This window comes from Syngnathus acus, chromosome 22 (genome assembly GCF_901709675.1).
Source record: "Syngnathus acus chromosome 22, fSynAcu1.2, whole genome shotgun sequence".
Taxonomy (NCBI): Eukaryota; Metazoa; Chordata; class Actinopteri; order Syngnathiformes; family Syngnathidae; genus Syngnathus; species Syngnathus acus.
In genome coordinates, this window is record NC_051106.1 from 9,949,401 (window position 1) to 9,965,909 (window position 16,509).

General features: G+C 44.4%; 4 protein-coding genes across 5 annotated transcripts; 2 read left to right on the forward strand and 2 right to left on the reverse strand.

Moving 5' to 3' along the window:
* Positions 1-211: 211 nt before the first annotated feature.
* Positions 212-4,226, reverse strand: pcare1 (photoreceptor cilium actin regulator 1). Its single transcript, XM_037242098.1, has 2 exons — positions 680-4,226; positions 212-505 (listed from the first exon to the last, which is right to left on the reverse strand). Exons 1-2 carry the CDS (start codon positions 3,910-3,912, stop codon positions 382-384), a joined length of 3,357 nt encoding a protein of 1,118 aa, XP_037097993.1. The 5' UTR covers positions 3,913-4,226; the 3' UTR covers positions 212-381.
* Positions 4,227-5,623: 1,397 nt separating this feature from the next.
* spdya (speedy/RINGO cell cycle regulator family member A) lies at positions 5,624-7,277 on the forward strand. The gene is made up of 6 exons (XM_037241722.1): positions 5,624-5,801; positions 5,875-5,933; positions 6,008-6,093; positions 6,168-6,339; positions 6,474-6,807; positions 7,051-7,277. Exons 1-6 carry the CDS (start codon positions 5,624-5,626, stop codon positions 7,107-7,109), a joined length of 888 nt encoding a protein of 295 aa, XP_037097617.1. The 3' UTR covers positions 7,110-7,277.
* A 629-nt stretch (positions 7,278-7,906) lies between these two features.
* trmt61b (tRNA methyltransferase 61B) lies at positions 7,907-10,739 on the reverse strand. Its single transcript, XM_037240989.1, has 7 exons — positions 9,780-10,739; positions 9,518-9,620; positions 8,719-8,909; positions 8,534-8,625; positions 8,250-8,452; positions 8,109-8,177; positions 7,907-8,041 (listed from the first exon to the last, which is right to left on the reverse strand). The coding sequence occupies exons 1-7, from the start codon at positions 10,503-10,505 to the stop codon at positions 8,007-8,009; spliced, it is 1,419 nt and encodes a 472-aa protein (XP_037096884.1). The 5' UTR covers positions 10,506-10,739; the 3' UTR covers positions 7,907-8,006.
* Positions 10,740-10,801: 62 nt separating this feature from the next.
* Positions 10,802-15,993, forward strand: wdr43 (WD repeat domain 43). 2 transcript variants are annotated; one of them, XM_037240987.1, is made up of 18 exons: positions 10,802-11,064; positions 11,675-11,809; positions 11,892-12,013; positions 12,126-12,246; positions 12,336-12,454; positions 12,539-12,641; positions 12,733-12,800; positions 12,882-13,041; positions 13,135-13,221; positions 13,323-13,430; positions 13,521-13,661; positions 13,723-13,809; positions 13,898-13,929; positions 14,046-14,109; positions 14,217-14,330; positions 14,494-14,563; positions 15,124-15,185; positions 15,377-15,993. In XM_037240987.1, exons 1-18 carry the CDS (start codon positions 10,858-10,860, stop codon positions 15,515-15,517), a joined length of 1,941 nt encoding a protein of 646 aa, XP_037096882.1. In that variant the 5' UTR covers positions 10,802-10,857; the 3' UTR covers positions 15,518-15,993. The 2 variants fall into 2 exon arrangements, with proteins under 2 accessions (XP_037096882.1, XP_037096883.1); XM_037240988.1 differs by having other exon boundaries at positions 12,736-12,800.
* Positions 15,994-16,509: the final 516 nt, after the last annotated feature.

The following is a 16,509-nucleotide window of genomic DNA, read 5'->3' on the forward strand; positions in this document are numbered from 1 at the left end:
ACGGATGTGCTCGGCGCAGTTCCTAACAACAAATCCAGTTGTTGGTACTACACATTACTATTCATGTTTTGAAATGCTGAAGAGAATATATACTTATATATATGGGGACCATGGTTTGTACACAATTTTATTGATAAACTCGGTACAAAAGGCTCAATAGGACCAGTAAAATGAAAAGTAATAATAAAAGTGTTGGTGTATAATACAGAGAACATGTTTAATTAGCATTTGCTGAAATAATGCGACTATTTATACGACTGTTGTGAAAGTATTGCACAGCCGCAAGGTTAGTCACTCCTCTCGTAGCGTTGAAGCGACATCTTCTTAAATCCTCTTAAAAAGCTGTTAATCCATAATCCCACTGGCACTTCATTGGCCAGTTTAGTCTCTGTACAAGGCCTGGCCAACAACATAAAGATCTGGGTGAGATGCAGAACGGAGAGTTGCTCTGAGGTCCCATTGGCTACCCCATGATTCCTCTTTTCTGGCTGCTTCATCATCGAGTCTATAATAACAAGAGGAAAATATACACGTGATTGCAAGATCGGAAAAGGTTTATTTGGCGGACAATTTTTCAACAGTCGGTTGTAGGACGCAGATAGACACCGACAACCATTCGGATTCTAATTTACACACTAAGCACTATTCTGCCAGACGGGAAAAAAAAAAGAAATCTTACCCCTGTGTGCAAATTGCAGGCTCACTTCCACACGTCTCAGCCACTGAGAAGACTGGTGATTGAGGTGGAAAGTTCAAACTTGGTCTTCTTTCTGAAAGACTTCGGCGAATAAAAAGTTGAGGTCCTTGGACCGACACAGAACATCTGCCACGTTTACCACGAATATTTGAGAGAAAAGAGCCTCCGACAGAGGTCCAGGCTTGTGATAGTTTTGAAGCTATACGTGGCTGGGCTTCAAACAACGATGGAGAAATCGGACAGAAAACAGAACGGGCATTACTGGTCAACCGAGAAGATTCCTCCGTGCTGTTCTCTCGAGAACATCGTTGCACTTTTGGTGAAGCAGGTGGAGATGGTGCTTTGAAAGGGTATGAAGAGTTTAAAATGTTGTGCTTTGACGCTGCTGGCCTGGGGAAGCTCCTTGGACTTTCTGGTGGAGTAGTGAGTTCCCTGTTAACTGGGGGACTAGCTGAAGGCGAGGACTTTTTAAGGTTGCGGGGACTCGGAAGTCGTCTATGGCAAGACTTTGAAGAAGAAGAAGGTGTGGATGGCAAAATTCGCCCCTTAGACAGCAAGTGTGGATGGCTACTAGCTTCAGATGAAGGAGGCACTTGAGAGACTGCAGTAGCTCCAGGCATTGGGTCATTCTCGTCCATAGTTCTTGAGTGTTCTTGACTAACAGATTGAGATATTGCTTCATCATTTGAAAAAGAGTGTGAATCTGAGGAATGTCTTCTGTACCTGTTTCTTCTGACTTGCTGCAACAAAGAAGACTTTTTGTCTTTTAAATTGTTCAGATCTGTTTTAGCGTCCGGTTGACTGACATCGGTCTGGGTCGCAGTGACTTGATGATCCAAGCCGACAGGAAATATTCTCTTGGAACAATGAGGCACACCTCCTTTGCTAGGTAAGACGGGTCCAGATTTAACTGACGCCCGTAGTCGCTGTGACAAAGCAGCCCCTTTGACCGTAGGGGATTTTGCAGATTTGATTGCCCCTTCCGAGGCTCCATCGCCTGAAAGGGCACTTTCAAATGAATTGTCCATTAATACTTCCAACGGGGGTGGAGGAAGATTATCCAGGTCTAAATGCTCAGTCTTTTCACACGGAGTGCTCCGAGACCTTGTTTTGCCAGTGCTAAGGAAAGCTGAAGGACTTCCTAAACCGGGTAACACTGGAACACCACACTTTCGGACACCCCGAAGTGGCCCGAGGACTTTAGGACTGTCCATCTCTTCGATCCCTTGGCTGAAGGTATCTATGAGTTTTCTGACTGAATTTCTGCCTCTATAGAGACCTGAAAGTGGTCTTGGGGACATAGGGGGGCTGGGAGGTGGTGTTGCTTTCACAAGGCTTGTTGATCTGTCATTTTGCTCCGTATTGCTAGTTTCTCTGGTGGTTTTGGTAATGCACTTCCCTCGTTCACGTAGATTGCCTTCCTTCTCCAAAGATGGGCTTCTTTGGTTGATTTTGGGAGAATCAGACGGTGAGGTTCTCTGGTTTTGTGTCGATGACAAAGTCGTTCTGTTTCCCTTTGTGGTTTCCTTGCTTTTGTTGATTTTCTGTAATCTTTGGCCAATTTTCTTCTGGGACCTTCCCAGTTCAAGCAAAGTAGGATCCTCATCTTTGCTCCGCAAGGATTCTGCAGAACGGGAACGCCTCTCCTGAGCCAGTGTGGTTGTTTTGACCGCATTCCTTCGAGCAGTTGTTTGAGATCTCTTTAGCAATGGTCCCTTTTCCCCTGTCCTCTGACCTCTACCTCTTTTTGGACTACCAACAACTTTGGGTTTTGTACCAGCACTTGGTGGGTGAGCAAAGTGTATTTTGCCACTTATCGCATTTTTCATTTTGATCGTCATTTCGACATTTTTGGAATTTTCTATGCGCTTGGTGGGCAACCGCCGTGGCTTCTGTTGCTCAAGTGATGAATTTGATTGTTGTCCCTTTCTACAATCCATTTCATCATCGTCATCTTCCTCAGCATCATCTAAAGAGACGGATCCGAGGAATGAGTCCCCCTGTACATTGGCCATCATTGTGCACATCGACGCTAACGAGTTTAAAGAATGAAGGGAACCACTTGGACTTTGTTGATGTGCACGGTTGTTCACCGGCACGCCAGTCATGGAGGTATCATCCACAGGACTGAAGGGAGTAGTTGTATTTGTTCCGCTCGATTCACAACTAACACGCCGTTGGTGCTTTTCTGATCCAGCGAGGGATTCGCTCTCAGCCCCGATCCCACTGTCCTCACTAAAGAGTGCAGAGTCCTCAGGCCCACGCCTGCGAAGCGATGCCAGTTCAATGCGAGATGCGAGTTGCATTATCCTAGTCTCAATTCCACGTTTGACTTTCAGCTTCTCCTCTAAAAGTTCGGAGATTGAAGAAAAGTATTCCACTGCATCCTCCAGGGCCGAGTCCCCGATTCCTCCAACTGTCTGACTCACGTTCTGCATTCTTTGCGTGGTGTACTGAAGCAGCTGCTGCAACAAATCAGGTGGTTGTTCAATAGCGGCGGCAGATTTTGAAGGTACAGCAGATGAGAGTTTCTTTGTTGGATTTGGCCAAGAAAGGTGTTCTCCGTTTCCTTTCAGCATCTTTTCACCTTCATCCACAATTTCTTCCAGTGCTCGAATGATTTCTTCAAAACGCAAAGCCATAAAAGAAACCATTGGCTGCAGATAGGTTTGCGTTTGAGTCGCTTGTTCCAGTAAACCAAGTACAAAATCATATTTGTTGATGCTGGGATTTAAAAAGGCATATGCAGCTTGGTGAGCTTTTACCAGAGGCTCTGGGAAATCAATTTTGGGCATTTCCTTTTCTTTCTTTTTAAGCACTTTTAAACCTCTGGAACATCTTCTTGTTTTTTTCCCCAACTTTTTCTCCGGTTCTTCCTGCTTGTCCCTATTTTTGTCTTTTTTCTGCATCACAGTGTTGCTGTCCGTTCGTCGATTCTTTACTGTATCCGTGTTGATGACCTCTGGGGCAGGCACAGTTGGGTGTGCATCTTCTCGCGGTGGTATATTTCCATCACTTTGAAATACTTGTTTTGGTCCACCTGTCTTGTTTTTGTCTTTAGTATTGCCATCGGCAACGCCAGTACACTTGTGATCATCTCCGTTTTTAAAAGGAGCTTCTCTGGGCTGCTCATTAGGTGCAGCGGGGAGCATTCTTCCCCGCCTCAAAGAGCCCAGAGTCACAAAATTGTTACCTTTAGATGGTGAGCATCCCATTTTGGATATTTGGATATGATCAGCTTACACGTCTTGATGACGTGGCAGCAGTACATTGAGATGGAAATGATGCAAAGAATATCCAAGGTCCTCAGCCATCCGCTGTATCTGTTTCCCTCAGATGGCAGCGAGAGTTAAATCTGACGAAAAGGATGCAACCAAACCAATATGCTGATAAATCCATTTGGATATAACCCTTGAAGGTTTCATAGATGAAAAAAATAAATCCATGGCTTGTCGGTCATGTTTGTAGAAATGTCTTGTTGCATGCTCTCGAACACATCGCTGTGTGTCTGACAAAGGACAAGCTTCTGAAAGGATTAGTGAGGCTTTGGGTGAACCCCCTCGGCAACTACATATGTCACGTTAAAGCATATAAAACTCACCGACTTGTAAGCACATAAGCTCATTTGGGTAATGAGGGTTGGCCTCAGCTGGCTTTTTATAGTCTGCACAAACATACCTGTTATGGTGACGCATCTGCACCGTCAACTCAACTAAATTATGCTAATATTCTTTAATAACAAATGTTGGCCAATGATGTAAAGCACATGCAAGGAATTGCTTTTGGCTGTGGTGTCACTCTTGGGACACAGTACTACACAAAAGCATGATTAAACAACAAGACACAAGCTCTTTCTATGATATTAAGATTCCTAGTATACACAGTTTGCAGTATTCTAATGAGCATCATTGATTAAATCACATTTAGAGGATGAAGATGAAAATGGGAAGCGCACTCTAATCAATATTTATACCCCATAGCCCTTTTTCCCCCGCCACAATTGATGTGTTCTTATACATTTTTGATATTATGGTCATTAGCGTTACCTTCTTATGACTACTGTAATATTTGAAATATTTGAATTTCAAAAGGATTCCTCCATAACAATGTAAAATAAACTTTTGCAATAAACAAAAACTTAACAACACAGCTAATGATAGAAACCGTATGTATGTATGTATGTATGTATGTATTTATTTATTTATTTATTGCATTGTATGGTATTGGCGCGCCGTATAGCGGGCACACGGCGTCGTTAACACGAAGTTTGAATATTGGAAGAAGCGTTCGTAAACAAACTATCATTTCTCCACCACTGTCACAAAGGTTGTATTTATTATTTATCCAGTCTCCTGAATACGAAACGGAAAGCTACACCTTTAATTTGTGGTTAGCTTCAAGCTAACATCACCTAGTCGGAAGTAATTGTAGATGGCAAAAATTGGATTCAACATGCCGCTTGTAATCTACAATGTGGATTTAGATTCAGAATCTACCAAAAACATAACAGAAATTAATTTGATGTTTTGTGCCACGGCCCATTTTACTCAGCACATTTTGGTGTTAAAGTACCCATGTCAACTACAGTTAATCAAGTTCAATTTAGCCCCGCTTTAAACTTCTGAATTTTGGATAAACTGCGCGTGTTGAATTAATCTCGAATAATCGGAATAACTAAAATAAAAATGTGGCTAAACAATCAATGTCCATCACTATTACTTTAACCTTTATCACAAGTTTCAAGAATAACTTGAAAATGGTTTTGAGTCTTGAATCCATTTAAACTCAAATTTGACTGTGTGTAAATGAATACTATTTGGTCTTGTGAGTGAATCAGACTTGAAGCATTCATTTAAATTGACATTTCCTCTCCTTATCACCCCAGAACACGTTTCATCAACTTCATGTCCTTCCAACAGGAGCACAATGAAACGGCGTGGAACCACCACCACCACCACCACCGCCCTCCAGGTCAGGAACAAGAGTGAAGAACAATGTCCACCTGAGAAGAGCAGCTGCAGGACTGGGATGTACTTTCATAGGACTCTGCAACCAACCTTTACCGTTAAGCAACAAGAAATGATGTCTTTTTTGGAACTTTTTGGTGAGAAGAATCAACATTGTTGTTCTTTGCGACATACAAAGCCAGAAATTAACCATGATTAACTCAATTTCAGAAGATGACCTAATCCTTGACTTTTTGTTGATGGACTGTTGCTGTAAAATTACAGACAAGGTAAATGTCTACCTTTCTGGAAAAAATATTCACATTAATACTCCAACTCATGTCTTTCCTTATCTAATTTGCAGTATCTTCTGGCCATGGTTTTCATCTACTTCAAAAGGTCTCACTTGACCATTGCAGAATACACCAAGAAGAACTTTTTCATTGCACTGTAAGTTCACAGAATGTTTACAGGTCCCACACACGAACTTTTTTTTTTTTTTAACTCATATGCTCATATTGTAGGTATCTAGCCAACAGCATGGAGGAAGAAGAGGAGGAGAGTAAATATGAGATTTTTCCTTGGGCATTGGGTAAGACCTGGAGAAAGAAGGTCATGCAATTCCTCAAAATGAAGGACAAGTTCTGGGTGCGCATTGAGTTCAGAGCGGCCGTCAGCAGACGTTGCTGTGAAGAGGTAAACAAACAAACTTCACCCGTAAATGAGGTTTCGGTCTGAATCTTTCCATGAAGTGTTTTTAGTTTGGCGTCCGACCATAAGCTCTGTTAATTGCTTTTGTTTTTTTTTGATGAGGGTTTCTGTGCTTCCAGGTAATGGCCATCATGCCATCTCACTTTGTCTGGAAACGAGAGCGCTCAGAGGAACACAGTGGCGCTCACAGGCAAACGGACAAAGTCAGTTATCCCCGAGGGCCTTCAGCTTCTCCAGTCCCTTGTATCCGCTGTAATCGCAAGAGCACATTCAGTCAGCGGCTGCAGATATCCAGAAGCTTGTCTTTGCCCAGCTGCAAGAATAAAATTTCTCAAAGCACTCCGCTGAGTTTGGAGAAAACCCCACCACCCATTGCCACTTGTAGGGAGACCAGTGACCAAACCCAGCGTTCTTCCAACGGCAGCGAGTTCCCTGGTAGGTATCCTACTGGAGGTAGGTACCAAAATGAATCAATTAATCGACAACAAATCAACTGACAAATGAATCGTCTCGTATTTTAATAATTGCGTCATCGTTTAGACCATTTTTAAGAAAAAAATAAGTCCAAATCTTCTGAGTCCAGGCTCTCAAAAGTTTGAATTCTGGCCCAAAGCAAAATGAATGACAATAAATTAGCATTATTATTTATTCAATACAGTCAACTATGAGTTGACATGTTTGTATACTTTCTGGCAGGCAGTTTGTCCTCTGACTCCTACATGTACGACTCCTCCATGGACTGGATCAATAAATAGTCCATTGTCCATCTCATCCCATCGGCGTCGTTGCCAACTTCCAGTTTCAAACTCCCAACACGTGGATGTTTCTACTTTGAAGCAAATGTCTTTTAGCAACACCACCTCTACTTAGAATTCACGTTCAAGATTGCTGATATCTGTAAAGCGCCAACAGTAGAAAAACTCATGAATAACTTATTATTATTTATATATTTATGATATAATGCACACTGTTCTTCGTATTTATCAATGTTATTTATTTACTTCAACACTTGTAGCAATACATTTGACAAGCATTTATAAAAAGACAATTTATGTTTGGCAGAATGCAAGCCATGATTGCTCAGTTTGATGCAGCTTTCAATGATCACTAAAGACTGAAATGTTCACTAATGAAATAAATATTGATATGAAGTATTTTTGATTATGCTCGAGACTGCCAGTAGCACCACACACACAAACTAAAATGGCTGAAAAGAGATTTGCTTTGTAATTTGTTGACATTGGGAGATTGGACAATTCCTCAAATAACACGAGATTGCAATCTACAAAGACACCCAATTTGGGGCTGATTCAAATTGTTCTTTTTCAGCCTTGTCTGCATCGTGAGTGCCATTCTCGGTGTGTTTTTTAGTTGCTGTTTCAAGTTCATCCTTGTGTCCCTCAAAAGGGATGATACCAATACGTTATTTTCGCAATGATTTAAATCGAGATCATTTGACGCACAATAACAGAACAATATGAATACGTTATTTTCACAATTATTTCAATCGAGATCTTTTGACGTACAATATAACAATAACCAAAGACAATCGTAGTCACTTAAATCTTGGTCTTTATTTTACAAATAATTTTCCATACAAACACAGGAACAAATATCATCGACAATGGTTTCTTGTCCAACTCGCTAAGGAGCTATGTCACAAACTTCCGCAGTTTCACCAGGAATGCTGGAAATATAAGACAATGACATTTGTTAAAAAAAGGAACATTTATATTCTGCTAAAACTATCTCACCTGTGTGGCTCAACTGTTGTGGGTGAGGCCTGGCAATATATGGGATACTCCCAAAGGCTGGATCTTCATCTGGAATTTAATACGGATAGTTAAGTTTCAACTTTTTAGCGATTTCCCAAAATACAAACACAGTTAAGTCACCTTGTTCCACCTCAACTGAAGCGTTCCCCTCCTCTACGGGGGCTCCATTGAGGCTCGGTGCTTTCTTCGAGCAATAGCGCCCATCTTTAAGACGGGCAGGACCAACAAGCCAGTCCCGAGTGGGAATATCGAAGATGCGTTCGCACAACAAAGGAAGCGCTGTGCATCGAATCCCTTCCAGAAGGTCGATCACTTGAGTTATACTGAGTGGAACAAACAACGTGAACAAAATTTGACCTGTGTGGAAAAGATCTCGGAGGCAGATAGGAAGACAGTGAACACACTTGGCGAGGTAGACAGCACATACGGCCCCAGGGTGCAGATGTGGAATCACAGTGGGCAAAACAAGCTGTGGGCTTATCAGATCAAGAGCGACCTGCAATAGACATAATCCAATCAGTAAAACACCAAACTTGCCGCCCACGGCATTGTTTCCTTGGAAAGCGCCGCTGTGACTTTCAACACCGACCGCATCGAATGCCCGACGGGCAAGAAGAGGTGAAGCCGCACAAAGGTCAGCCTTATGGAAATGGACATTGTCAGGCCACTCCTCCCCTTGCCGCGCTCTCCATGCGGCTCTCCAGCGTTGGTAGTTGAGCATAGCTCTTTTGAGGTGATCCTCTCTGATGTCTATACTCAGCACGCTGCCCCTGGAGCCCACTGAGGAAAATGAATGAACATTTTATTACCACAGTGGCACTTCACATTTTTAATACCAAATACCACCATCATGCCCAACAATAAATTACAGTCCATCAAAAATAGCACACAGGTTTGTAGTTACACTGCACTTAAATATAAGAAAGTAGAAACTGTACTAAATAATTCAATAAAAATGGATTTCACAAAAGATAACTACAATTGTATCCATTTTGAAGTTTGAAGACAAACAGTACTTATAAATAACCTCCAAATGCATTGCACTGGAAGGTTTAAAGGGAATTAATTGTACAGGTCCATCTTAATACATTTATTTTGAATATCAATATAACATAATAATATACAAGCGGTATTGAAAATTGATGGATATGTATGTGCATGTGATTCTGTTGTTAGCCACAAGAGGGCGACCGCGTACCGTACCAAACTGACAATCAGTGCACTATGACATGCAAAAATGCACTTAGTGGCCACTCCAATACACTTGGACTTGCCAAGATAACACTTTGTTGGATTTACATGAGTAGCGAGTTATGGCCATCAGATAACAACCACGTCCAATCTATTTTATCCTATCTAACAAAATAATGACCGGCTGCGTTGCGTACCTGCCCGAGATAAAAACAGAGACATGGCCCCAGACCCAGAGCCTGACTCCAGCACATAATCTCCCTCCGTGACGTCCATCATCATCAGCATAGCGCTGGCATCCTGAGTGTAGAAGTCGATTACACCAAATATTTTATCTGCACAACTCAAATGAAAAATAAGGCATCACCTTGGCACAGTTGCTTCTGGCATAATGTTGAATACATTGACCACTGGTACAATGTGAGCAAAAGGTAACACTTTTGCATTTGTTGTATATACCTTTGGATAGGAGATAGCAGGGCCTCTCTTCATATACAGCACGTAATCTTCCAAACTTGCACGTCGTACGAAGATGGGGATCCCCTTGCTTGTTCTCTGGACGTGAGCTGCAGGCTGCCCAGCTATATCGTCATGCAGGATAATCCCCCAGCTGCTCAAAAGACGTGTTCCAAGCTGAAGCTGGAACATCTTCTTGAATTCCACACAGCCTTTTTTATGATACTCAGCCACTAGCAGCTCCCCGTATGCAAGAATGGGCTTTCGTTGGAGGGTAGTTTCCATCTGCTGTGCAGCCACATCATTGCAATCGTCTGAATTCTTTTCTTTCAAAGATGGTCCATCTTTTGCATCTGAACTGGGATCAGATGAGCTGTGCTCCTCCATATATGTTTCCTCTTCATGTGGATGGTTCTGATCTCTCAGTTGCATCACCTCAGGGCCCAATGCATCCTGTGGAAGCAGGGAACTTATCCTCTCGAGGGGAGATAAAGATCTCCTGGACAGCAGCGATTGCCTAGCTACCTGCTTGGTGGTCAGTAGTTGTGTTTTGGAGCCCTCTCTGTCATCATTGCTACATTTCACACAACCTGTTGAAAACCTTTTCATTTCCACTCTATTGGAATTACATTTTACAGACATGTGTCTGTAAAGTTCAAGAGGGTGTGTGTGAATACGTACCAGTCTAGATAAAACAAGAAGTCCAGCACAGGGCATTTGTACTGTCATTACGTCAAATTATTCTAATTTAACAAGGAGAAGGGATCAATATATGGCTTTGGTCTCGCCTAAATCGTGGTAAAATGAAGCATATTTTAAATTCCCGTGGCAACGTACCTTGCTAAGATATCAGGTGTCAAAGAGGAAATAAACAATATTGTCAACAACATTGCTCCGATGCATGCTCCAGTTAGAAGAAGGTCGCCATGCTTGGTATCGCGAATGACACGTCATAACTGCGCGACAGTTGTAATATTTCCAGCAAAGGACGGGCTTAGCGTGCGTCACTGCGCATGTGCACGAGCATCCACACGTGGTTGGAGGAAACCACGCACGCAAACTCCAGCGCTTGCTTTCAGAAATGGCGGACGGTAAAGGCAGCGCTTCGCTGCCGCTACCTTGCGTCTTTTCGCCTAAATCCCACCGATACCTGGCAGTGTGCGCCCAGGATGGGAGGCTTCGAATTTGGAACACAGACAGTCAAACACTCCACCAGGAGTACGTGCCTTCAGCTCATTTGAGCGCCACTCCTACATGCATACATTGGGGACCATGCCGGACAGCCAAGGTACGCAAGACTGCTGCTGTGGCGTTCCTTGCGGCTAGCGCGGCCTAAATTACTCGGGCTCGGACGTTGTCATCAAAAGACGGCAACACGTGATCGGTCGCGATTTTCTGCAAAGAAACGTGCAAATAACCATGACCTACCCTGCTTAGCACAGAGACCTTTTCTCCTAGTGCGTGTTCGCGACTTAGCCGTAGAAGCACGTTAGCTAACTGCTAGCCGTCAACAGCTCCCAAAACCCACGTTGGTCGCACGTGGAGTTGTGATCTGCGCAATTACGGGATTACAACAATGTAACAACCACAGATGATTAATTTCTCACGTTGTCGAATACGGTCCGTCGATACTACAAACCATATTTTTCTAATTCACCTAACAGCGGGTTACAACATGCCGGTAGTGGCAGGAGGAGTCTACTCCTCCGGCAGCACTGTAACTCAAATAAAGCAGCGAAAATAACATTTAACCGTCTCCGACCACTGGCATTGTTGTACGTGACGTCACATGTCGCCGACTTTCTTTGCACGAGATAACAATCCTCCATGTCAATTGTGTCAAATCAATGCAAGCGTTTCTCGTACACTGATGGAAGTGAGTGTGGTACGTTTTTCAGGAGGGTCCTCAGAGGAAGAGGAGGAAATCGGAGGCGGTGCAGCTGGAGCAAAGGGCAGACCTGTTGGCAATGGGCACGGTGGCGGGCACCGTCCTTATTTACAGTACAGCCAAGGGAGCTCTTCACTGCACCCTGGTAGGTTTGAAACTAATCCTTGTCATCATTTGTAGCCGTTTCTGTGCATTTTGACGCTGCAAGGTTGTTTTTGCGCTTTCAGGACGGAGGCCATAGCGGGGGAGTGAATTGCGTTCATTGGCACCCCGAAGACACTTTGTTATATAGCGGCTCCGATGACACAAACATTGTGGAATGGGACCTGCAGACGGGCAAGGCGCGGAGGTCAGTCTAATGATAAAATCTCCAGATCTGCACGCGACATCCTCAAAATGAGCCATGATTAGGGCTGCAGGGTACCGGTGTCAATAAATGCAATCCCAGTTGTTGTTTACAGCAAGTGGAAAGCAGACGGAGCCGCGGTAACCAGTTTGTGCGTGAGCCCGGACGGTAAACTGCTGCTTTCGGCCGGACGGGTCATCAAGATGTGGGCCTTGGACACCAAGGAGCTTTATAGGGTGAGTGTGGCTAACTTTGTAATCACCCATCAAGCATCGCTTTCATCGAGCCGAACCGGCAACCTATGGGCCTCTCTCCCCCGTTGCAGAAATTCACCGGCCACTCCACGGCGGTGACGACGCTCCGCTTTGCCACGGCGCAGCCCAGCGACAGCAGCGGTCTCTATTTTGTGTCTGGCGCGGCTCACGATCGACTGCTTAGCGTGTGGTGCGTGCGTACGCGGTGCTCATTCAAATCCTGAAGCGACCCGCACAGGTGCGGCGGTACTGACTCCAGATTGTCTCGCCGCAGGCAAGTACGAGAAGACGGCAAGGACAAAAACTCGGTGGCGTCGTTCGTACTGACGGATGAGCCGAAGCACGTTGACCTCGTCGCGTCCAAAAGCAAGGAACAGGTCAGAGAAGATGCGATGAAACCTCACCGATCCATCCCGACGGATGCTTGTCGACGAACACGCCGCCAAATTCCCGGTTGTCTCCTCTCAGCAGGCGGTGAGGCTGGCGGCGGTGTGCCAAGATGGACAGCTGCATCTCTTTGAGCACTTTCTAAACGGGTGAGCGCATTCAACCTGACCTGCGCGTTCAGACGGCCGGCTCGGCTCGCCACGCGAGCTCATCAAAGCGTGTCGTCGCAGGCCCTGCAAGAAGCCCCAGTCGCCTTTGTGCACGCTGCAGATGTCGGACACAAAGGATACCCCGACGCCGATCCCCCTCCTCGCCGTCGCCTTGGCCGCCGAGTCCCGAAGTGCGATGCTGGCTTACGGCAACTATCTGCAGCCTGTCACGGAGAGAGTGGTGAGCGCACAGGCCCAGCGTTGCCCCTTTGCTGTCTTGTAGATCACTTGTAAATGACCTTATCCCAACCTCCTTTACTTTTTCCCCCCCCAGGACCTAAACACAGCTGATAGGCACGTTTGCTTGACGCGGAATGTTCAGACCACATTGTCCCTTTCCATCACATCTGCCGTTTCTAAGGTAGCCTTTTTCAGGAAACGTAATTTGCCCTTTGCTTCTGCGAGATCAAGCAGTAGAATGCTTGAGAACATACAACAAATCTTGTGGTGTCTCAACTCCAGGTGAAAACCCCAATTGTCAACGCCAAGAGCAAAGTGCTCATTCCCGGTCTTCCCGGTCATCAAGCCCCAGTGACGGCGAAAAGAAAAGAAGGCACGGACAACAAAGAGGTTTGTTCGGTGTACCCGTCCCGATCGCTCGCGTATATAAGAAATGGCGGGGGAAAAAAGAACAGCCCCAACGCCCCTCTCTCTTTTCAGAAGTCAATAGCAGAGCGTCTCGGGGAAATTGATCTGCAGTCCGCGGCCTCCGCCCAAAAGGGGGCGCCCTGCTTGCAGACGGACAATTTTGCCGTGCTGCTGGTGCAGGGCCTCGAGAGCAACGACAGCACCATCCTAAATGTGAGTATGAGCTGTTAAAGATGGCCGTCCCGCTCCTCTCATCGCTATTTTCCATTCCCAGAAAGTTTTTCAAACTCGTAAAGACACGGTGATCAAGAAAACGGTGGCTCGGCTACCCCTTCCTTCCGTTTTACCGTTGGTGGAAGAGGTGAGTGAGCGTCGCTTCGTATTCTGCAGTGACAAGCCTGGATCTTTGTGGCCGTGCTTTAAGCGACTATTTTTTCTTTTCTTTATAGATTACCAAGAGGCTCCAAGGGCACCCTTTCACGTGAGTCGCTTACATTAGATGCTACTAAGCTAAACGACACTACTCACTTGTGCCTAGTTTACATGTAATAGAGGGATCCATTTGAACCCCCCTCCCTCCCTCCCTCCTTCTTGTAGGGCATCTCTGATGGTCCGGTGGCTCAAAGCGGTACTAATGCAGCACACATCATACCTGTCTTCGGTGAGTCAGCTGTTGCTCACTCACTTCAAGCTTTCCATGTTGAGTATTTGATGGTGTGACGTGAACTAAAAGCTACGTTTCCTTGACCTGTCTGGCCCGTCCCACAGCTGCCCGACCTGGTTTCCCAGCTGGGAGTGCTCTACCACATGATTGAGAGCAGAGTGAAGATGTTCCACAAACTGACAAAGTTAAAAGGAAAGCTGTACCTCCTGGTGACGCAGGTCAGCTTCAGCATCTCGTGATCCTGTCATGCAAACAAATCGTGACCCGTTAATTGCTTCATCTCAATCTGTTTGCGTTGTGACAGAAAACCCAGATCATGGGAGAAGCTCTTGATTTTTGTGACAGCAGCAGGAACATAACACTATTATTGTTGACCGCTAGGTGGAGACAAAGACGGAGAGCAACAAGGCGTTTGACGTTGACCACACAGCCAAGCTGGTCTATGAAGAGGGTAAGGGACTGCTTTCCTTTCATTTGGACACTCATGAAGCTATTTTTCCAGAGCGCGTATTTTGAGGTTCATGTCGGCAGGTTTGCTCTTCACGCAGACATTGTGGTGTGTGCGCTGCATGCAAACGCTGCTGCTGTTGCCTGGCAACATGGCCAGTAGCAATTTATCTTGAGCAGAATGAGCCCCCCGTCCCCCGCCTGCTCTGGTCACCAGTGTCTTCAACATCACTGATTGTTGGAATATTGAAGGGAAAAGAAAAAAAAACAACCAGCAATTTAGAAGTAGGGCTTTCTACTTTTGCAACACCCTAACTTGAGTTGGAGTTTGCATTTTGCTTTCCTGCGTAACGAAATGAATCTCCCAACATTTCAAGTACAACTTGTTGTGATTGTTTCCAAGGACCAATTCAGTGAAGAACTTTCAAATGAATGTGTCCTTTTGAAAAGAAAATTCTTTGGATCCAATAATGACGTCTGTAGGGCGCAGGTGTTTCTTAATAGAAATCTTTCTCCATTTATTTTTTAAAATGACCCAATGCCACCGTTTTCTGCCTTTAACAGAATCTTCGGATGAGGATGAGGCCTCTGGGTCTGAAGAAGGCCTTGTGGATGAAGACTCGGATGTAGTAAGTTTTGAAGAGTCCTCCAACTAAATGTTGAATTGCCAATGCTGATAGAGAGGATCTGGAAGGACATCATAACATAACACAATACAGACATTTTGGGTTATTCTATTTGAAACACAAGCTTATCTGCAGCGGTTCATTAAGAAATGAATCTGAAGGCTTATTTGCTGTTTATTATTCATCATTAGAATTGGGAGGAGGACGAGGTGATGGAAGACGACAAGAAAGAGCCAAGTGATCACGAGGAAGACGATGCCGACGGCAGGACGGATTCCAAAGCGAACGGGGAGGAAAAGATGGAGCACGATAATGAGAGTGAAGAAGAATGACAGGGCAAATACAACATGGACCTGAAATGTACTTTCATTTTAGTTTCCTGATTTTAATTTTCATATGAAAACAAAGTATTGTGTTACAAAATGGAGGAACGTGATGGAATTTGAGCCCCGCTTTTTGGAACGAATCCCAGTTCTTTGTCGCCAAATGAGCGACGAAGGAATTTGGAGATGGATGTTTCCAGAATTTCGTTCTGCCATCTTGCAACCAATACCACAACGTATTGTTCTGCCGTGCAGGAAACAAGGTGGCGCCGCCTTATTGGTTGAGCAGAACCATACTCGCCAGGCCTTTTATGTACAGGAAACTGTTTGAGCCAAAGGAGGACTCATTAAGACCACACATTATGTCCTGACCCAACAATGTAAATCTATGTACAGTCAAATGTTTGTATGAGCTCTTCATTCTAAAACTACCCCGCAGAGGTCCTTGAGATTAAAGGAACTCCTGTAAGTCAAGTCTCCTGAAAGGTGTGTGTGTGTGTTTATTTTTATCTGGTCCACATCACGTGTTGCCATCCTTTTGTACAGACTTGGTCCTTAAAACCAAAGCTGGCGGCCACCGGAAAAAAAAAAATTGCAATGAACAGACGATTGACTATTGAAGGATTTACTGGAGCATCGTTTAGAACAATTGTGCCAAACTTTTTTATCGCGGGCCACTTTGTAGGTACGGCTTGCTTAAGATGGTGAAAGCAAATGTTTAATCACCTATCACATATTACACACATAAAATGATAGTTTTGAAATCAGATATCAAGGATAAAAGTTTATTCAATTACTCATTTTTTTTTTTTTTTTGCTGTAAAATGGTAAGAAAAAAAATCTTCCAAAATCTCAACACTATTACACATGATAAACATGCAGGTGTTTTTTTCCCCACAATATTTAAAGAGATTGTATTTACCAGATCTCAATAAAAAAAAGCCTTATGGCCTAATTCCTGTTTTGCATTTAACCCAATTTTGCATTTAAAAATTCATGAA